Source organism: Globicephala melas, chromosome 1, assembly GCF_963455315.2.
Source record: "Globicephala melas chromosome 1, mGloMel1.2, whole genome shotgun sequence".
NCBI lineage: Eukaryota > Metazoa > Chordata > Mammalia > Artiodactyla > Delphinidae > Globicephala > Globicephala melas.
The window spans coordinates 175,294,268-175,316,270 of NC_083314.1; the positions used below are offsets into that span (position 1 = coordinate 175,294,268).

The 22,003-nt window shown below is 55.8% G+C and overlaps 1 protein-coding gene across 5 annotated transcripts in view; it reads right to left on the reverse strand.

Moving 5' to 3' along the window:
* Window positions 1–22,003, reverse strand: part of CROCC (ciliary rootlet coiled-coil, rootletin) — a 48,620-nt gene that overhangs the window by 7,910 nt on the left and 18,707 nt on the right. For 4 of the 5 annotated variants that reach the window (XM_030877070.2, XM_070045893.1, XM_070045891.1 and 1 more), the window contains 16 exons: window positions 21,720–21,953; window positions 20,912–21,111; window positions 18,791–18,973; window positions 16,990–17,134; window positions 16,183–16,329; window positions 15,562–15,792; window positions 14,610–14,803; window positions 14,225–14,352; window positions 12,985–13,154; window positions 10,947–11,126; window positions 10,059–10,193; window positions 9,522–9,665; window positions 8,484–8,722; window positions 7,849–8,008; window positions 5,684–5,851; window positions 4,115–4,487 (listed from right to left, as the gene is read on the reverse strand). In XM_030877070.2, the coding sequence (XP_030732930.1) occupies window positions 4,115–4,487; window positions 5,684–5,851; window positions 7,849–8,008; window positions 8,484–8,722; window positions 9,522–9,665; window positions 10,059–10,193; window positions 10,947–11,126; window positions 12,985–13,154; window positions 14,225–14,352; window positions 14,610–14,803; window positions 15,562–15,792; window positions 16,183–16,329; window positions 16,990–17,134; window positions 18,791–18,973; window positions 20,912–21,111; window positions 21,720–21,953 (3,031 nt within the window). The remainder of the gene's footprint in view (window positions 1–4,114; window positions 4,488–5,683; window positions 5,852–7,848; window positions 8,009–8,483; window positions 8,723–9,521; window positions 9,666–10,058; window positions 10,194–10,946; window positions 11,127–12,984; window positions 13,155–14,224; window positions 14,353–14,609; window positions 14,804–15,561; window positions 15,793–16,182; window positions 16,330–16,989; window positions 17,135–18,790; window positions 18,974–20,911; window positions 21,112–21,719; window positions 21,954–22,003) is intronic. The other variant, XM_060310562.2, reaches the window with a different exon arrangement.

A 22,003-nucleotide genomic window follows, 5' to 3' on the forward strand; every position in this document is an offset into this window, starting at 1 on the left:
TCATGGGGGTCCGATGTCTGCCTCTCCCACCCAGACCACAAGCGCATGAGGGCTGCATCCCCTGGGCCCAGTCCAAGGGTGGACACTCCATCCCCTCAACACCTCCCTGTAACGAGCGCTTACTATGTGCCAGGCACGGGGCCAATGCTTTCCCTACATCATCTCGTTTCATCCTCACAGTAATTCCCTGAGAGGTAAGGACCAACTTCCCCCCTTCACAGGCTGGGCAGGCTCAGAGCAGTTAAGTGATTTGCTTGGTCTCAAAGCCTGGAAGATCCAGAGCTGGGATTTGAACCCAGGTGCCCCTATTTCCCAACAGAAAAACTTGAACTGTGCTTGGGAGATGACGGGCAATGACGAGGTGGGAGGGGACAGGGCGGACAGAGACGAGACAGCACCTGGAGGTCAATAATGAGAACTGCAGGACGGGGGTCGGCCTTAGCAGTGACACCCAGCCAGCCCCACGGCTCCATCAGCACCCAGAGGACCCAGAGCGGGACGTCTACCCACTGCCTCCCTCCCCTCAGAGTGACGCCGGTACCCTCGTGGCGGCCTGCAAGGACCGCTTGAGCAGGTCTGGTGTCCCATGGCCTCACATCCCACACCTCTCCACCTGGTTCGCTACACTCCGGCAGCGCTGTGGCCCTTGCTGTGCACAGGACAGGGGTACCGCCACTCAGGACTTCTCCACTTGCCCTCAGTCTCTTCTCCCACCCTTCCCTTCCCCACCTCCTCCTCAGCGGGGCTCTCCCTGCCTCCCACAGGGACGCCTTAGCTCCCGTCCTGGCCTTAGCTTCAAAAACAATTTTACTGGGGCTTCCCTGGAGGCGCAGTGGTTGAGAATCTGCCTGCCAATGCAGGGAACACGGGTTTGAGCCCTGGTCTGGGAAGATCCCACATGCCGTGGAGCAACGAAGCCCGTGCACCACAACTACTGAGCCTGCGCTCTAGAGCCCGCACGCCACAACTACTGAGCCCGCGCGCCACAACTACTGAGCCCGCGCGCCACAACAACTGGAGCCTGCAGCAAGAGAAGCCACTGCAATGAGAAGCCGGCGCACCGCAACAAAGAGTAGCCCCCGTTCGCCACAACTAGAGAAAGCCCGCACGCTGCAACGAAGACCCAACGCAGCCAAAAATAAAAAAAAAATTTTACTGTGATAAGATATATATAACAAAATATGCCTTTCTCACCACTTTTAAGTGGCATTAATTATATGCTGTTGTGTGAACATCACTACTGTTTCTAAATCCTTTCCATCACCCCTATTATGGGTTGAATCGCATTTCCTCAAAATTCGTATGTTGAAGTCCTAACTGCCATACCCAGAATGTGACCTTATTTGGAGATAGGGTTGTTATGGACGTCATGAGTTAAGACGAGGTCATATTGGAGTAGGGTGGACCCTAATCCAGTATGATCGGTGTCCTTATAAAAAGGGGGAATTGAGACACACACTCAAGGAGAACTCCGTGTGACGACTGGGGTTATGCTGCCCTAAGTCAAGGAACTACCAGAAGCTAGGAAACCTGGAACAAATTCTTCCCTAATGCCTTTAGGGGAAGCATGGCCCTGTAGACACCCTGACCTTGGACTTCTGGCTCCAGGACCCTGAGACACAAATTTCTGTTGTTTAAGCCACTCAGTTTGTGGCACTTTGTTACTGCAGCCTTGGCAGCCTAATACAACCCCGCACTCTGTAACCAGTAAGCAGTAACTCTTAATTCTCCCCTCCTCACACCCCCTTACACCCTGGTAACCTCTAAACTCCTTCTGTCTCCATGAATGTCTATTCTAAATATTTCCTATAAGTAAAATCATACTATATTTGTCCTTTTGTGAGTAGCTTATTTCGCTTAGCATAACGTTGTCAAAGTTTACCCATGCTGTAACACGTATCAAAATGTCACTCCTTTTCAAGGTTGAATAATAATGGTATCACATGATCAATTCACCTGCCGACTCAAGCTTTGGTTGCTTCCACATTTTGGCTACTGTGAATAATGCTACAACCAACACTGGTGGACAATATCTATTCAAGTGCCTATTCTTTTGGGTATATACCTAGGTGTGGAATTGTTAGGTCAGACGGTAATTCTAAGTTTTAGTTTTTTGAGGAACTGCCAAACTGTTTTCCAAAGTGGCGGCACCGTTTTACATTCTCACCAGCAATATCCCTTGACTTATTTTTCCTTACCTATTTTCCAGCTCATACCACCACCCAATACATTCTATATTTAATTTATATAGCACTTTTATTGTCTGCTACTCCCATACCTAGACCATAAGCTCCATAAAAGCAGAACTGCTTGTCCGTTTTGTTTACCACTCCATCCCCAGTGCTTCAACTGTATTGGGCACATAGTATGTGCTTAATAAATAGCGGAACTGAATGAACGAATGCAATCCTGGGGCTAAATCCGTGGATTTGAAGAGGCAACAACTCAATATCTCATAGTGAAATTTCCCACCGTTCTAAGATTCCACAGGTTCTATTCTAGGCCCTAGGAATCAAGGTGAGATTGGGGTCAGGCCGAGACAAGATGAATGCTCCCTAAAAGGCTGCTTGCACCCGCTGAAACACAGTGCTGATTTTCCCAGAGTCATCCCCTGGGCCTTGGGAGCAGGTGCGGGTGGGAGGATCTCTTCTGAAGAAGTTCCTGGAAAGGGGGTTGGGCTGAATGTGTATCTTTCTGGGGTAGATATGGGGGTCACAGGTCTGGTATGGAGGGGTGTGGAGCCAGCGACAAGAGAATGAAGAGGATGAGGTGCTGATGGAGAGAGGGCAGGGGTCAATTAGAAAGGGTGGAGACTCAAAGACTCAGAGGAGTTAAGGGCATTAAGAAGCAGCACCGTCAGCCACTATGGAAAACAGTATGGAGGGTCCTCAAAAAACTAAAACTAGAGCTGCCATATGACCCAGCAATCCCACTCCTGGGCATGTATCCAGACAAAATATAATGGAAAAAGATACACGCACCCCTATGTTCACAGCAGCACATATTCACAACAGCCAAGACATGGAAACAACCTAACTGTCCATCGACAGATGAGTGGAGAAAGAAGATGTGGTACAGGGACTTCCCTGGTGGCGCAGTGGATGAGACTCCATGCTACCAATGCAGGGGGCCCGGGTTCGATCCCTTGTCAGGGAACTAGATCCCACAACTAAGAGTTTGTATGCCACAACTAAGGAGCCAGCGAGCCGCAACTAAGGAGCCCTGGAGCCACAACTAAGGAGCCCACCTGCTGCAACTAAGACCTGGTGCAACCAAATAAATAATTTCTTTTTTTAAAAAAAAAAAGATGATGTGGTATACACATACAATGGAATACTACTCAGTCATAAAAAAGAACAAAATAATGCCATTTGCAGCAACATGGATGGACCTAGAAATTATCATACTAAGTGAAGTAAGTCAGAAAGAGAAAGACAAATACCATATGATAATCACTTAAATGTGGAATCTAAAATATGACACAAATGAACTTTTATAACACAGAAACAGACACAGAACAGACTTGTGGCTGACAAGGGGAAAGGGGGGTGGGAGAGGAATTGAGTGGGAGTTTGGGATTAGCAGATGCAAACTATTATGTATAGAACGGATAAACAACAAGGTCCTACTGTATAGCACAGGGAACTATATTCAATATTGTGATAAATCATAATGGAACAGGATATTTTAAAAATGTATATACATGTATAACTGAATCACTTTGCAATACAGCAGAAATTACCACATTGTAAATCAACTATATTTCAATGGAAAAAAGAAAGCGCCACCCTCTACTCCCTTTAAAAAGAAGTTATGTTGTGCGCAGATCAGCCTGGGTGAGTGGCAGGACAGAGACTGGGCTCGAGAGGGGCGTGGCCCAGCGAAGGGCCAGAAAGTGATGTAAGGGGGGTGGGGGGCGCAGGTAGGCGGGTCTCAGCAAGGAACTAGCTGAAGAGGCGGGGTTTGAGACTGGTCATCAAAAGAGGGGCGGGGCGGACCAGGCCAAGGGCGGCCTCGTAGGCGGGACAGAACTGGACATGAGGGCGGAGAGTAGGGGCGGAGGTTCTGCGAGGCCCGCCCAGTGACCCTCCCCTTCTCCACCGAGCTCTCTCACCTCCAGCAGGCGCGCTCCGGTTAGGAGAGACGGGCGCGGGCCGCGGGGGAGGGCTGGACACACCACCGAGGCCCAGGCCCCGGCGCAGGGCTGAGCGCAGGCCCCCCAGCTGGGCCTCCGCTGCGCGCCGTTGCGTCTCCACGCGGGCCAGCTCGGCCTCCAGGCCTTGAGCCCGGCCCTCGGCCGCGCTCAGTCGCAGCCCCAGCTCCGCAGCCTCGGCCCGGGCGGCCTCCAGCTTCAGTTCCAGGCTGCGGGCATGGTCCAACTGCTGTTTCTGGGCGCTGTGTGCCTCCTCCAGGGAGCCCAGCAGGCCTCGCTCGCGGGTCCGGAACTCGCCCTCTTGCTCCTGCAGCTTCCGCTGGGCTCCCTGGAGCTGGGGTGAGGGGTCAAGGCCGGGAGGTGGGGGTCAGCAAGGCCGCCCCTCAACCCGACACCCACCCTCCCAGGCTCAGCCTGGAGCCCACGGGCCCAAAAGTGGCTTGCAGAACTCCTGTTTCGTTAATGGTCTCCACCCAGGCAGGAGATGCAGGAACATCATGGGAGTATGGAAGGAAACTATTAGAATTTGTTTACCTCTTTCTTCTGTGTATATGCCTTGCAATGTACACAGTTTATTAGTAATAAGCTAACAGCTAATGCTTACACAGATAGGAATTATTAGTGCCAGGCACTAAGTACTTTCCCCTCAAAAAAATCAACTCTAATTACCACTATAAATCATCTCCATTTTACAGATGAGGAAACTGAGCACAGGGCAGTTATGTAACTTGCCGGAGGCCACACAGCTAGTAAACTGAGAGCTAGGATTCAAAGCCAGGCACCCTGGCTCCAGAGCCTTTTCTCTTAACCACTAGGCCACACTGCCTCTCGGTACACATAATTTATCAATAAATCCCACAATGAGGGGAGGTAGTAAAAAATTATTTACCAGTGAAGTGCATGGTCACACACACTCACACATACCCCTCTGGTTCAGAGAATGAGTCAACCTCTCACAGTCATCAGTTTCAATGGAGACCATCTATGGAACACCTCCTGGATGACAAGACCTACACAAGGACCTGGTATACATCCCCTGCTGTGCTAGCCCCTATCCCATGAATGCTCTAAAGCACAGAGAGGTTGAGTGATTTAGTCAAGGTCACACAGTAGATTCACTGCCAGAAAACACAGAGTGAAAAGAGTGTAGGCTTTGGAGTCTGACAGACCTGGGTGGCTGTGTGACCTTGAGTAGATCCCTTGACCTCTCTGAGCCCCAGTGTCTGGTTCCCTCTGTAAACTGGGGCTAATTATACCTACATCATGAGGCTGCTGGGAGAATCAAACAAGATTCTGTCTACAAGGCTCCCCCCACCCCCACTACACAGTTCTTGCAGTTGTTATTACTGCTATCATTATACCTGGGGAAGAATCTCAAGGAGTGGGGAACAGGGACCAGTCCTAGGCGTGATCTCTCAGAATGACTCCAGCATTGGAGTCCCCATTGCTTCTCACTGGAGAAGGCCCAGGGCAGCCTGGCTGCCTCTGAGGATCCTCCTCCTCCAGGCAGTCTGCCCACCATCTAGTTACCTCCTGCCGCACAGCCTCCAGGTTGGCTTCGCCCTTCAGCAGCTTCTGTCGGAGGCCCAGGGCCTCCCGTCTGCCCTCCTTTTCTGCCCTCTCGCCCAGTGCCACGCGGCCCTGCAGCTCCACCAGCTCCCGGCCCAGCCTGGTGTTCTCACTGTCCAGCATCTTCATCTGTGAGAAAGAGTGGACACAGGCAGGACCTAGGACCCATTCTCAGCACCCACAGCCCCTTCTAGCCCAGGGTACTGGAGAGTGCCCGCAGGCTCAATGGCAGCCTTTTCAGCTCTGCCCCTATACCCTGCCCAGTCCAAACCGTGCACAGAGGGTATTTGGGACCCACTGCTCTAGGGACACATACATTGAACACCACCCCAATCCACTGGGAGCCTGCCCCTGATAACTCCACCCTGGTTGAGCCACGCCAGGCACCTGGGCACCAATGACCTCAATGTACCACCTAATCATAACTACCTATCGTGGAGAGTAGAGATAGGGCAGGGCAGGAACTCTGGGTCACTTTTCACCTCTACGATGATGCCTAACTTTTATGGAGTGTTTACCATGTGTCCAGCTCTGTTCTAAGCACTTTGCCCCTATTAACTCAATACGGGGTAAGTACTAACATTCTCCCTCTTTAACAGACATGAAGACGAAAGCGTAGAGAGGTGAAGAGACTTGCCCAAAGTCACACAGCTCATAAGCAGCAGACTGGGATTTGATCTCAGACAAGCAGAATCAAAGGGATGTTTCTAGGCCCCTATTTCCCCAGAGGAGCAGGTGGGGGGATGAGGCTTACTTACCCCACAGTGCTACAGCAAAGGGAATATGAAAACGTGCCATAGCACACAAAACACCCAGCAAGAGCCTGGCACACAGTTCCTTTCAGGGATTCCTAATGTTTCCTGGGACTTCAGCCCATTGGGAGGGGGCCCGGGTAGAGGGGTACATCGGTGGGAGGTGGAGGGGATTTGTTATTCAGGCTGCAATATCTCTGGGGAGGCAGGGCCTGGGTGCCAAAGGGGGCTATTTCCTGTTCTGCCGGGTCTTCTAGGGCGGGAAAGCCTGAGCCCTTAGTGTCCAGGGCAGTGCCCAGTATACAGCAGGCACTTGTTAAATGCTTGCTGTTATTGATGGGCTTGGAAATCATCTAGTTCAGGGCTCTGCAAACTGCAGGCCAAAATTCTGCAGGCCAAATTCCACCGGTCATCTGCTTCTGTAAGGGCTTGAGCTAAGGATGGTTTGTACATTTTTAAGTAGTTAAAAACGGCTCATTTTTACATGGTTGAAAGAAAAGCAAAAGAAGAACAATATTTCCGACACGTGAAAAGTATATAAAATTCAGGGGACTTCCCTGGTGGCACAGTGGTTAAGAATCTGCCTGCCAACACAGGGAACACAGGTTCAAGCTGTGGTCCAGGAAGATCCCATATGCCACGGAGCAACTAGGCCCGTGCGCCACAACTACTGAGCCTGCCCTCTAGAGCCCGCGAGCCACAACTACTGAGCCCACATGCCACAACTACTGAAGCCCGCGCGCCTAGAGCCCGTGCTCCGCAACAAGAGAAGCCCGCACACCGCAACGAAGAGTAGCCCCCCGCTCGCCGCGACTAGAGAAAGCCCACACGCAGCAAAGAAGACCCAATGCAGCCTAAATAATTTTTTTAAATCATAAAAAAAGTATATAAAATTCAAATTTCAATGTCCATAAGCAAAGTTTTAATGGAACACACTCCACTCATGTAGGTACCGTCCAGACCTGCTTCCTCCCTACGATGGCAGAGTTGAGTGGCTGCAACAGAGACCGTACGGCCCATAAAGCTGGAAATATTTACTACTGGGCGCTTTACAAAAAAAGGTTGCCAGCTCCTGACCTAGTTCACGGGATCTGCACCTCTTGCTGTTCACAGATTCCTTTGAGAATTGGACAAGAGCCCCAGAACCAGTCTTTGGAGAAATGTGAGCGAGTGTGAACACAAATGTATCCACACACACACACACAAACACACGGTTTCAGGGTCTGAGGATTCCTCAAAGCCCACCCATTAATACCAAGGTTAGGTAACAAGCCTTGTTATAGTTCAAGGCCCTGGTTTTACCTATGAGGGACCTCGGCTCCCAAAAGGGGGTGCTGTGGCCCAGCGCACACAGTGACTGCCCAGGGGTGTTACCTGCCGCCGGAGCTCCTGCAGCTCCCTCCGAGCCTCCAGCCGTGAGCGCTCCACCTCCTGCAGCCCAGCCCGCAGCTCGCCAGCCTCCTTGCCCACAGCCGCCCGGGCCTCCTCCAGGAGCACGAGCTTCTGTTCCTTGTCCTCATTGGCAAGCTTCAGGCTGGAGGGGACAGAGGGCAGAGGTAGCCCCAGGTCCTGGAAGAGTAGGTGAGTGGCCCTACACAAAGGTCCCTTCCCCTGATTCCCGGAGTGGGTCTGGCAGGCTCTTGGCCTAGAGGTTCCCCCAGTGCTGCCTGCAAAGTGGCCCTCTCCTGAGCTGAGCCCTCCAGGGCTGGGGATCAGGCCCTCGGCTGAGAGAGGTGGACCAGCGACACACGCTAGTCTCCAGGGTGATGCCAGTGGGTGAGGTCAGAGTCTGGGCCCAACCCTGCCTGCAACCACCATTCCCCTTCCTTCAGGGAGGACAGTCACCTAAAACAAACCAAGTCCGGGCTTGGTTCGAGGGCAGAGACTCCCCATCTGCGCGATTTCCCCAGAACCATGGGGGGTGAAGTTAGTTCCTGGGATGACATTCAGTGCGAATGAAGGACGAGGCTTGGTGAAGGGCTGGGGGCTGGGCCCCCGTGTCACCCCACCTGATCCGCTCACTCTCCGCCTTCTTCACGGCCACCCGCAGCTCCTCGTTGGACCGCCGCAGGGCCTCGAGCTCCTTGGCCCCCTCGCTCAGGCTGCGCCGCAGCTCACCCGCCTCCTGGCGCTGGGCCTCACGGCTGTCCTGGCTCTCACGCAACTTGCGCTGGGCCTCCAGCAGCTCCCGCCGCAGCCCGTCGCGGGCATCCTCCAGCAGGTGCAGCTGGGTCCGAAGCTCTTCTGCCTGTGAGGACAGCGGGGGTCCACATACGGGGGTCGGGGCCCACTCAAGCTGGGTGGAAAGGAGCCCATCCCCGTCTCCCTGGCCACGGGGCACCTGCCCCATCCCTCTGCAGCGGCTCGGACTGCAGGTGTGAGTTATGATTTGGGGCAAAACATACTGGAGTCAGCGGTGCTCTGGCCTGAAATAAACATCAAACAAGATCATCCTGTGGGACTTCCCTGGTGGCACAGTGGTTAAGAATCCACCTGCCAATTCAGGGGACACGGGTTCGAGCCCTGGGCCGGGTAGATCCCACACGCCGCAGAGCAACTGAGCCGGTGCGCCACAACTACTGAGCCTGCGCTCTTAGAGCCCACAAGCCACAACTAATGAGCCTGCATGCCACAACTACTGAAGCTCGCGTGCCTAGAGCCCGTGCTCCGCAACAAGAGAAGCCACTGCAATGAGAAGCCCGCGCACCGCAACAAAGAGCAGCCCCCGCTCACCGCAACTAGAGAAAGCCCGCATGCAGCAACGAAGACCCAACGCAGCCAAAAAACAAATAAATAAAATAAAATAAAATAAATAAAAAGATCATCCTGTGGATCAACCTCAAGAGGGCAGGGACGCCCAGCCCAGCCTCTCCGTGAGAGCCCAAGTCCCTCACGTACCCAGCATGTACTTAATAAACGCCTAACGCCTGCCGCCTGCTTCCTTTCATGCATTCCTTTGTCCTCGAACACACGCTTCTGGGTTCCCAGCGGCGTCTAGGCTGCACTGCCTAGGAGGAAGCGGGTGGGTGGACGGGCAGGCAGCTCACCTCACGCAGGCAGGACTCCCGCTGCCGGCCCAGGTCTCGGGCCTGTTCCTGCAGCCTCTTCACCTCCTGCGCATGGGCCGCGGCAGCCTCCTCAAGCTGGGCCCGCAGGTCCCGCAGCTCGGACGTCAGGGCATTCACGGTGCTCTAGGACACACGGGCTCCTGAGACTTGGCACTGCCGTGTCCTCCTCCCCCGCACTCCCAACCCGCACCGCCACTGATCCCAGCTGCGCCAACTGAACTGTCCATTTGCGGCTCTAGACACGGCCCCTCACGCTGGCCTGCCGGGCCCTCTACTGATCCCTTGACGCCTGGCAAGTGCTATGCACGTAGCCGGTCTCTCCCTCAGACTAGGGCATTCACAGGGCACAGCCGTGCCACCTCCCTCCAGTGGGGACTCCCAAGGAAGGGGGAAGCTCCGCCGACAGCTGGATGCCGCCCCCAGGGCAGAGCCACGTGTCCCCCTCGGGCAGTGCTGTGCCCCCCCGATCCCCAATCCCGGCTCCGATGGAGGCCCACCCGCCCCCGCCTGGCCTACCCGGTCCTGCTCCTGCCGGCTCTGAGCATCGCGCTTCTGTCGCTCCATCTCCAGGGAGATGGCGGCCAGGCTGTGCTGCGTCCCCATCAACTTCTCCGACAGCGCCGTCTTCTCGGACTCCTTCAGGGACAGGGCCTGGGCAGAGGCAGGGAGCAAAGGGCTCGGGGTGTTGGGTGGTCTTGGGCATGCTTGGGCCTTTCCCCCACGTTGGCCTCGGAAATGTGCCCACTGGGGGCTCGGGGACCTGACTGGGCCACCACAGGTGGAGCCAGGGCAGAGGTGCAGGCTCACCCCCTCGGCAGCCCCAGGAAAGGGTACAACAGCAGTAACAATAACCTGGACACAGATACAACTCGGACATCTCACATCCTGAAGCAGGGCCTTTCATGATTCCCATTTTACAGATGAGGCTACTGAGGCTCAAAGAGGTAAAGTGACTTGCCCAGGGTGATGCAGCAGGTGAGGAGAGGAGATGGACGCAGTCTGCCCTGTCTCCATTACATTATGGGAAAGTCAGGAGTTAGTTCTTTCTGAGGAGGGTCAGCTGCTGCATGTGGGCTTCGCAGGGACTGCTCAGAGGCGGTCATGGGGACGCCATGCCCAGCCTGGGGTGGGAGGAGGGATGGGAGAACGTGGGTCAGCTTTTCTGGAACAATGCTCACAGTGTCATGACTGCGGCTGCCACTCAGTAAGCTCCCACCACGTGCCGGGCCCGCTCGCTGGACAGGGGTCTCAGCGACGCTTCACAAACACCCCTTGAACTCCCCCATCCTGAAGGTGAGGAAACCGAGGCCCAGAAAAGGACTCCTAGCTCCTAGCTGCTGGGTGGCTGAGCGGGGACCAGCCCCAGAACAGGGGCCCCTCAGGCAGCAGAGGCGGCTCACGAACCTGCTGCTTCTCGCTCTCGGCCAGGAGGAGGCCCTCGTCGCGCTCCTGCTGCAGGGCGGCAATCTCCTCGCTCAGCTCTTCCTTCTCGGCCTCCAGCCGGGCCAGCAGTTCCTCCCGTTCCCGCTGCAGCTGACTCTGCAGCTGGGCCCGCTCTGCCTCCAGCTCCCGCCATGCCGCCTCCTGGGGGCCAGGCCCACGTGCGTGTGACCCACGAGGCTGGGCCCAGACAGCCCCTCGCCAACCTCGGGGCAGCAAGGGCCGTGGGGCAGGTAATCAGGGAACTACAAGGCGGGGTGGGTGATAGTGAGGGCCGTGATGGGGACATGCCAGGAGCAACAGCCTGGCCTTTGGGTGGGCGGGGGGAGGAGGGTGAGGGGTCAGAGAATGTTTCCTGGAGGAAACAAGCAGCCATCAGTCAGGTAGAGAGAAAAGGAAGAGAACCCCAGGCCAGAGTACAGCCCCGCAGACGACTCAGAGGAAAGAGGAAACATGACGAACAGGGAAACTGTGATATTTAAGGTCACTGGAGCTTGGACTACGAGGAGGACATGGTGAAGGACGAGGCCAGAGCCACAGGCAGCAGCCAGGCCAGACCAGACCAGTGGGCTTTAGGGAGGGGTGACCTGATTTTCAGGACAGTTGAGACGGCAGAGCCTCAAGACACAGTGACAAGGAGCAATCTGAATTTTAGAATAGCGGTTGCTCAGAGCTTGTGAAAGAGGGACCAGGATTGGGGGTTGGGGTAGAGGGGAGTTGGGTCAGCTGTGAGCAATAAGAGGGCATGGGTCTGGGGGTGGCAGAACAGCTGCAGGGAAGAGTACAGGTATGGTGACATTAAGAGGCTGAGTCTGCTGGTGCAGGGAGAATGAGGGAAGGCACAGGAGAGCGTGGCTCCCTGGGGACTGGGTGGGTACAACCCACAGGCAGAGCCCACTTGGGGTCTGAGGGAGGTGCCTGGCCCCAGCACTAGTCCCTAACAGCTGTGTGAAAATAGTCTCTGCTTCAAATGCTCTGTCGCCACCTGCTGGAGAAGTGATTCTATCCACAAATCCAAAAAGATTACGTACACGGTGAATGGCGCCCCCTGGTGTCGGGAGCCACAGCCTGAACCTCTGTCAGCAGCAGCCCAGTCCAAGATGAGGGACTCAGGTCCCCTGTCCAGAGGCCCACTCTGGAGAGTATCTCAGTACAATAGTAACAATGACAACCAGCACTTATGGAGCATTTACAAAGCGCCAGTCTCCATGTTAAGCTCTTTGTAAGGATCATCTCACCTCATCCTCATAAATTATACTATCATTATCCCCATTGTTAAGATGGGGAAATGAGGCACTTCCCTGGTGGTCCAGTGGCTAAGACTCCGTGCTCCCAAGACAGGGGGCCCAGGTTCGATCCCTGGTCAGGGAACTAGATCCCACAGGCCGCAACTAAAGATTCCACATGCTGCAACTAAAAAAAAAAAAAAGATCCCGCATGCGGCAACGAAGATCCCACATGCCGCAGCTAAAACCTGGTGCAGCCAAATAAATAAATATATTTTTTTTTAAATGGGGAAATGAAGGCACAGAGACCTTAGGTAACATAACCAGCATTTGGCCAAGATCAGGTTGAAACCCAGGCAATGTAACTCCAGAGCCAGTGTTCTTAGGTACTTCTGTCTTTTGGTGACCTGGCCCCTCGCCTTTCTATGTGCTCTGGTCGCCCGCGTGATCTTTCATATGCAAACCGCACTTCTTAGCAAATTAAAGCGCTTTCTGACTCTACATTAGATCAGCATTTTCCAAATATGGTCGTGGACCCCCTGCATCAGGATCACCAGGGCTGGACCAGATTGGGGCCTGGGAATCTGCATGTTTGATTAAGGAGTGGTCCCCGATGGATCCTCCCAGCTGCCCCCAGAGCCCCTGAAACAGAGATGAAGTTCCATTTCACGGATGCAGAGCGAGAAGGATACTCGCCTGAGGTCACAGAGGAGACAGAGACAGTGGTTCAGAGCCCTCCCCCACCCCACCGCCTGCCCCAACCCAGCTGCCTGAACCTTCTCTCGCTGGAGTCGCTGTAAGTCCTCCTTGTGGACTGCCCGCTGCTCCCGCAGAGAGGCCTGGGCCTCCCGCTCAGCCTGCACCAACTTCTGGGCCATCAGTTCCTTGTCCAGAGCGACCTTCTCCTCTGTAGTTGTTATCTGCTGCCGCAAGCCCGCCAACTCCCCTGCACAGAAGGGATGGAAAGGAGAAACAAGCTCCCCTCCCAGTGGGCCAACAGACTCAGGCCAGGTGAGCTATGTGGGCAAAATCCCAGAGGGGAGAGGGCCCACCGGTATCTAGCTGAGTTCCCTTGGAGAACATTCTTGCCCTCTCTGGGCCTCTGTTTCCCCGACAACTGCATGGGCCCAGTGGCCCTGTCCCTCTCCCTACCTACCTGGAGTGGCATCTAAAGGATGAAGTGACTGATGAGGAGGGCCCCCCACATGGAGAGGACAGCAAAAACATGAGAACCCCCATCACTGACTGAGTGCTTATCACGGGCAGGCACCTGGCTGAGCACAACACAGCTTCACATCACACCCACGTGGCTTATCCCCAATTTACAGATGAAGAAACAGAGGCTCAGAGGACACAGGTAACCTCCCAAGGCTGCACAGCTTTCCATGAGGCATCACCTTTAATGACTGCCTGCCATAAGCATACTTGCTGGACTCTCGGCACTAATGAAAGTGACCAGGGGAGGGTGCACCCCACAGGGGACAATCTAAAAACTATCCTCGGGGTGGGAAGTCCACCAGAGACTGTCAGCATTTCCCTTCCCGGTTCTGTCTGGCTCACGTGGACGTGGACGGAAAACTTAATTTTCGCGGCCCAAGCAGGTGCTTAGTAAATGTTTGTTGAGCAAGAAAAACCTGTGAGTTCAGAGACTGGGCGGGAATGAGAGTCGTCAGAAAAGCAGCTGATGATGGCTCCGCGGAGACGCAGAACTCTCTAAGCTCCCTGATGATGACAGACAGCAGCCAGCGCTGGCTGCAGAGCCAGGCACTGTGCCAAGGCCATGCTTTTCTCACCTCATCCTGGCAAAGCCTCATCACCTCTAACTGTCAGAGGAGGAACCCGTGGCCCAGAGAGGGAAGCGGCTGGCCTGGGACAGTGGCTGGATTGGAAGCCAGGTCAGCCACAACCCAAAGCCAGTGATCCCAGTTTCGGTGGGACCCCAGAACTCGACAGGTTACAGCTCCAGCTCCGGGCTGGAGCCCGGGGTTCCCCACCCCTCACCCCTGGCCTCCCTACCAGTCAGGGTCTCCTTGGCCAGCAGTAGGGCCTGCCCATCTGCTTCCAGCTGCTCCCGCCGGGCCTCGAGCTGCGCCAGCTGCCGCTGCACCTCAAACAGGCTGCTCTCCAGGGCTTCCTTCTCCAAGCTGCAGCACGTACGATCCCTGAGGCCCCGGGACCCAGCCTCCCGGGCCCCAGGACACTGTGAATCCCAGGGCGTGGCCAGCCATGGGCCAGGTGCCAGCCCACCTGCCCAGCCGTACCCACGCTCCCCGGGGAAGCCTGAGCCCAGGCTGAGATGAGCTGGTGACCTGGCCCCTGAGGGCCCGTGCTGGACGTGGCTGGCCACGGGGTGGCTCCGTCAGACCCCCCAGGGCGGGCTGGGCAGAGCTCAAGGCCTCACCGCAGGCGTGTGGCCTCCTCCGACAGGGTCCGGCCCTCACGCTCGGCTGCTGCTAGCTGCACCGCCAGGCCGGCCCGCTCCTTGGCCAGCGCCTCCTTCTCCCGGGCCGCCCGCTCCGACGCCTCCGTCTGCCGCTGCGTCTCCCGCCGAGCCTGCTCCAGCTCATGCTCCCGCCCGCTCAGCTGCCGGGAGAGCTGGCCCCACCCCGGCGCTGTGAGCACCAGCCCTGGAATCCCCCAGCCTGCTTATCGGGCATCACCCCGACCCTGGGCCCGACCCGGCCCTGGCAGGCAGGAGACCAGGTTCAAGCCCCGGTTGTACCCTGATGTGCTGTGTGAACCTGGACAAATCACAGCCTTCTCTGGACCTGCAGTGCACGCACATGCAAACATAAGGGTCGTCACTTAGTTTGGGTGGCAACCAAACACTTCCTGCACCCCAAAATGTCCAGAGAAGCTGAATGTGTAAGAGAAAGCAAAGGAGAGCTGCGCTGCAGGCCTCAGAAAGGGAACCTAGAGCCTGGCTCCCTGCACCGCGTCGTCTGTTCCCTAGAGGCCCCTCCCAGGAAGCCAGGCCCTCCAGGACAGACACCCTAAGGTCCCTTCCAGCTATGATTTCCCAACAAGTCTAAGATTCCAATTCTAAAATTCTCTACCAATTATCATATCATTAATCTTTACTGAGTGGTGATTCATTTCTGTAAGTGCTTACACCGTATACTCTTCAGAACAACGCTTTGTGGTAAGAACTATTAGCCCCATGTTACAAGTGGGGCCACTGAGGCATGGGGAGGTCGGGTAACTTGCTCAAGGCCCCCAGCTGGCAGAGGTGGGGCTGGATTTCAGCCGGGAAGCAGGCTCCTGAGCCTGTGACATCCCCCAGGACAGACTGCAAAAGGCCAGGAGCCTAGAACCCCTTCCCCACCTGCTCCCCAGACCCCACGTACACCCACCTGGGCCAGCTGCTCCTGCAGCCGGCAGCGCTCCTGGTGCAACTCCGGGAGCTGGCGCTCCAGGGCCCCCCGGGCCTGCTCTGCCGCCCGCAGGGAGCCCTGCAGGCCCTGCCGCTCCACCTCGTGCTCCAGCCGCAGCTGCTCCAGCAGCACCTGCCCCTCCTGCGCGGAGGCGGCCTCGCGCTCCGCCTGCCGCTGCCGGCCCAGCAGGGCTGCCTTTTCCTCTTCGAGCTGTGGGGGCCAGGCGGAGGCGAGTGACCAGATCAGCCCAGGCCCTCATGGTCCAAAGAGGTCCCACCCGGGACCAAGGATGCCTTCTCCACCCACCTATTACAGCCAGCACGTGGGAGGCTCCCGGGGGTAAGGGGCGGTGCCCTAGGGTGTGTGGACACTGGGGAGGAGCAGAAGGAAGGGCCCATGGAGCTTCTTCCCTCTCAGACCATGAGAGAGCAGACAGACAGACAGAAGGAGTCAGAGACAGAACAACAAGACAGAGGGACAGAGGTGTACAGGGAGATGTCAGGGTGTGGGCCTAGGCTGGGCCTGGGGATGCCTCAGCGGGGTTTCTGAGCGGGGAGGACAGGTGGGCGAGGCAGGAAGGCCTGCTGGCACACAACATACCTGGGCAACAAGGCGGTTCAGACCCAGCTTGTCCTGGGCAAGACTCTCGTTCAGGGCGCTCAGCTTGGATAAGGAGTCCCGCAGAGAGGCCTCCTCGGCCCTCAGCTTGGTCATGGAGAGCTCAAGCTCCACGCGGCCAGCCTCAGCCTGCAGGGTCGGGACCAGGGCGGCCAGAGACGGTCAGGCGGGGAGAGATGGAGAGAGATGGGAAAAGACGTGCAGAGACATGGAAAGATAAGGAGAGATGGGGAGAAAGGCGGAGAGATGGGAGAGGCAGGAGGTAGGGAGGTGACGAGAAGAGGCACGGAGAGACAGGGCCCCCAGAGACAGGGCAGGGGACACGAGGAGGGAGATAGAACATGAGAACACGAGACAGAAACAAAATCCCTGCAGACGCCCTGCTGCCCACGCTGCTGCGCACCCAGAGCCGTGCAAGGACCAATGAAGCTGGCTCCCACTGTGGGGCGCGGCCAGAGTGGGGTCTAGGGTGGCCTTGCTCAGGGCCCAGACCACAGACAGCAGGGCAGGCACCGACCAAGATCTGTGCCCCCAACCCTCACAGACCCCAGGACCTGTGTCCAGAGATGGGACTGGATGACCTGAGCTGCAGGCCCTGCCCCAGAAGCATCTGGAAAAGCAGGGATATGACCAGTCCTAAAGGTCAGTTCACTTATGGCTGGGATCAGAGATCAGTGTGTGGCCAGGGTCAGAGATGAGCCTGAAATAGGGGTCAGTCTGCGCAGAGTGAGAAGGCCTGGGGCCTAGGGTAGAGGTGGGTTTGTGGCGGTGTGGCAAACGGGGACCCACCTTGGTCAGCGCCTCGGCCACCTCGGCCTTCTCAGCCTGCAGCATGTCCCGCTGAAGCGTGGTACAGCTCAGCGCCTCCCTCACCTCCACCAGCTCCTTCGCCAGCCCTGAGCGCTTCACTTCCAGCTGCTCTAGTTGTCTATGGCTGTGGGACAGAGGGTGGGGGGGTGCCCCATGTCACTCCCCTACCCTGAGTCTCCCATGGCCAGACATCCTGGAGCAGCCAGGGCCCAGGCCCAAGGCAGGAGCCTCATCCACAAGGACAGCCAAGCCCACTGTTGGGCCTCAGTTTTCACATCTGCAAAATGGGGTAACGCTCGCCTCATAACGTTGTGAAAAGGATATGTGTCCTGGGACTTCCCTGGTGGCACAGTGGTTAAGAATCTGCCTGCCAATGCAGGGGACACGAGTTCGACCCCTGGTCCGGGAAGATCCCTCATGTCACAGAGCAACTAAGCCCGCGAGCCACAACTACTGAGCCCACGCATCACAACTACTGAAGCCCGTGTGCTCTAGGGCCCGCGTGCCACAACTACTGAGCCCGTGTGCTGCAACTACTGAAGCCCACGCACCCAGAGCCCGTGCTCCGTAACAAGAGAAGCCACCACAATGAGAAGCCCACGCACCGCAACGAAGAGTAGCCCCCGCTCGCCGCAACTAGAGAAAGCCCGCCCACAGCAACGAAGACCCAACGCAGCCAAAAATAAATAAAATTAAAAAAAAAAAAAAAAAGGATATGTGTCCTTATTGTACCTGACATATCTCTCCAACGGCCTTCGGAAACAAGGATAATATGCACCGCCACAATGTACTAAACATCACTGTTACTAATGCCTCACAGAAGTAAATAGTGAAGTGGTTAAGAGATTAACTCTGAAGCCCCAATGACTGAGTTCAAATCCTGGCTCTTCCACTAACTAGCTGTGTGACCTTGGGCAAGTTACATAACCTCTCTGTGCCTCAGTTTCGCCATCCATCTCATCCAAATGGAGATAATAATAGCTCCTACATCACAGAGTTATCACAAAGGTTAAATAAGAGAATCTAAGTGCTTAAAATGGTGCCTGAGGCTTCCCTGGTGGCATAGTGGTTGAGAGTCCGCCTGCCGATGCAGGGGACACAGGTTCATGCCCCAGTCCAGGAGGATCCCACATGCCGCGGGGCGGCTGGGCCCGTGAGCCATGGCCGCTGAGCCTGCGCGTCCGGAGCCTGTGCTCCGCAACGGGAGAGGCCACAACAGTGAGAGGCCCTCGTACCGCAAAAAAAAAAAAAAAAAAAAAAAAAAAGTGCCTGGTACTTAGTAATATAAGTACTGATGTTATCATTATAACTTTAAATTTAAAAATTATTAATGTTATATTAATATTATTGTTAATTAACTTAATTAATAATACTAATGCTATATAGTTAATATAACTACTGTTATATTCGTTTTTTTTGTTTTTTGGCTGTGCTGCAAGGCATGTGGGATCTTAGTTCCCCAACCAGGGATCGAACCCACGCCCCCTGCAGTAGAAGCACAGAGCCTTAACCACTGGACCGCCAGGGAAGTCCAGTTGTTATCATCATCCACACTCTACCTCCTACCAGTTCTCTGATCTCAGGTAAATGACTAAACCTCCCTGAATCTCAGTTTCCTGAAATGGGTCTGGTGAGAAGACCCTATAGCAGAGGGGTGCCATGAGGCTCCTCGAGACGGTAGAAGGCCCAAGACACAGTCAGTACTTCCTAGCCCCCAGGGACAGTCGGGAGCCCCATGGCCCACCCAAGCGGCCCTGGCAGGGAGCCAGAAGCCACTCACCTGCGCTCCAGCTCCCTGCGTGTCCGTGCACTGTCCTGTGCTGCATCCTCCCGCTCTTCCTCCAGCTGCTCCCGCTGGCGCCGCAGCTCCTCCTGGGCTGCATGCAGCTTCTCCCGCTCCTGCGGTAGCTCCTCAGCCTGCTGCTGGGCCACCTGCAGGCTGTGGGCTAGGCTGTCCTTCTCCCTGCAGGACAAGGGGAGGGGGAGCTGAAGGGGATGCAGAGGCCACTCCCACCGGGGAAGACGGCCGTGCTGCTGTCCTAGCCAGGAGCCACATCCTCCCATCCTCCGAGGCCCCGGCCTCTAGAAAGCCTTCCTGCCCCTAAGCATGGCCCACTCATTTCATCCATGTCTCCCTGGAGCTGACTCTTCCCGGCATAGGGCACTCAGCTTTCCTTCTACCCCAACCAGCCCACTTGGAGGCCCAGTGGAATGGATGGAGGCACTGGCGTTATCTCCAACTACCCCACCAGGTAAAGATGCCAGGCTAGGTTCCTGAGACATGTGGGCAATTTTGCTGCCAGCTCTGCTAGTCCACGTGACCAGGAAATGCCCCCTACAGCACCCTATGCCCCTCAATTCTGGGAGGCTCAATAGAGCTGGGTCTGTCCAGATCCCACAACTGCCTGCTGCCCAGGCCAGCAACACATGGTAGCCAGGGCAGGGGAGGGAGGAGGCTCCTTCCAAGGCAGGGGTTTCTAGCTCAGGCTTAGGGCTGATCGCTATCATATCCTCCACTGCCGCCCCCCTGCGCTCAAAGTGGCAACCTGTAAATACTGATATATTAGATACGAAGGCTGGCAGTAAGTGGGAAAAAATATTCGACATGGGCTTCCCTGGTGGTGCAGTGGTTAAGAATCCACCTGCCAATGCAGGGGACACGGGTTCGAGCCCTGGTCCAGGAAGATCCCACGTGCCTCGGAGCAACTAAGCCCGTGTGCCACAACTACTGAAGCCTGTGCACCTAGAGCCCATGCTCCGCAACAAGCTACCGCAATGAGAAGCCCACGTACCACAACGAAGACCCAATGCAGCCAAAAATAAATGAGTAAATAAAATTATCAAAAAAAAGGGTGGGGGTCAAACTCTGTCCAAGTTTAAAAAAAAAAAAAACATTTGACATGAAATTAAGCAAAATAGTAGAAGGCAAAATGAGGTGTTCAGGCTTCCCTGGTGGCACAGTGGCTGAGAGTCCGCCTGCTGATGCAGGGGACATGGGTTCGTCCCCAGTCCTGGAAGATCCCACATGCCGCGGAGCAGCTGGGCCCGTGAGCCATGGCCGCTGAGCCTGCGCGTCCAGAGCCTGTGCTCCACAACGGGAGAGGCCACAACAGTGAGAGGCCCACATACCACAAAAAAAAAAAAAATGAGGTGTTCGCTGCGAATCCAACTACATAAAAAGCCCCTTTCCTTCCAAGGCATGGGAAGCACTGGTTTTGCTGTCAGATGGACCTGAATCCTAATTCCTACCCCAGCCACGTCACTGTGTGACCTTGGACAAGTCTCTCAACCTCAGGACAGTAACAGTTGTGAACTGCATGAGTTTGATGGGAAGACTAACTGAGATAATACACAGGAAGCACTTGGCAATAAGCCTAGCACATAGTAGGTATACTGGAAAGGTTTGCAAACTGACTTCCAGGAAACACAACCAGAAGCAAAGCCAGTGCATTAACAGGGGTTAGGATGAGAGGGGAAGCTGTGAGGAGGTCCCATCTTTTTATTTCCCCTCAATTTTTCAAACTTTTTATTACGTGGTTACATTTACAAAGAGAAAAACCAAAAAACAAGCACCCAAATAATCAAAACAACCAGGCAGCTAAGAGTGGATAATTTCTTGTCTCCAAAATCTCCGAGAGACAGAGTCGAGAATAACAGTATCAATATGGCTCTTGGAGATGATGGAAATGTTTTACAGTCATATGTCCTACTTGTTAGCACTTGAAATGTGGCTAATGCAAACATTTACATTTGTAAATGTTTACTTAATTTACATTTGAACAGACACATGCGGCTAGTTATGACCATATTAGTGCAAATCCGCATGTTCACAGGCTTTGGCTCGTGTTAGGCCCAGACGCTGACTTATTCTCTGGGCTCCCCGCCTCTGACTTCCCCGCACCTGTTCAGGAGGTCGACAGCACTGCGCAGGCGCTGGGCCTCGCGCTGTGCATCCTCCTGGGCCTGGGTGGCCCCGTCGGTCTTATCCCGAAGACGCTGCAGCTGTTCCTCAAGGGCACGGCGCTCCAACTCGCTGTCACTAAGCTGCTTCCGCATGGTGCCCAGGAGGTCCTGGCTGGCCTCATAGCGCCCCCGCATGTCCTGTGGCATATGGGAACCACTGAGTGTAGGGGAGCCCTGTGAAGCACCCTCCCCGCTCTCCGCACGATGCACACCAGCCTACGCTGCAGCCTAGGCCTGGGTCCAGGCCTGGGGCAGGGGAGTGGAGCTACGCCCCCAGACTCAGTTTCCACTCCCCTGCATCGTGCCCTCACCAGCCTTCTGAGACCTCTGCAAGGCCTCTGAGCCTCCATCTCCCTGGGGTCCCAGGCAACCTAAGTCCCCAGGACACCAGACAAACCGCCAAGCACACTCCTTCCCCTCCCCCACTTCTGACACCGCCCCCCTCCAAACACACACCAAGGCTCTCTGGCTCTGTGTGGGAACCCCATCTCCCTTCCTATACCAGGCCTCTTACTCCACCCCGGGCTCCGCCCCCAGCTTCTCAAGCCCCTCCCACTCTAGACTCAGATTCCTCCAGTGCTCTCAGCCACCTCCATGGGTCCTGACTCAGTTGCCGTTTCTCAAGGCTCTGACTCTAGCCTGAATGCTCAGGCTCCTCCCCTAAGACCCCGGCTCCGATCAAGGTTGCCCAAGCCCCTCCCCGCTGGACTCGAGCTCCGCCCCAGGACACTCAGGCCCCTTCTCACCTGGACCTGCAGCTGACGCTTGTGCAGAGCGGAGTGAATCAGGGCTAGTGTGGAGGAGTCCGAGCAGGCAGGGGATGGGCCTCGGCGGGGGGAACGGCCACGGCCGGGCGAGGAGCGCCTCGGTGGGGACGGGGTCCGCGCCCCCGAGAGCCCCCGCAGGCTGCCGTCCGATGCGGCCGCTGTACGCTCAGAGCCACTTAACTGGATGCCGCTCTCCATGTCTGACAGGACGGCCTGAGGGTGGGTTAGGGAGGCAGAAGGAGAAGGGGAGCTGCGGGGTTAGG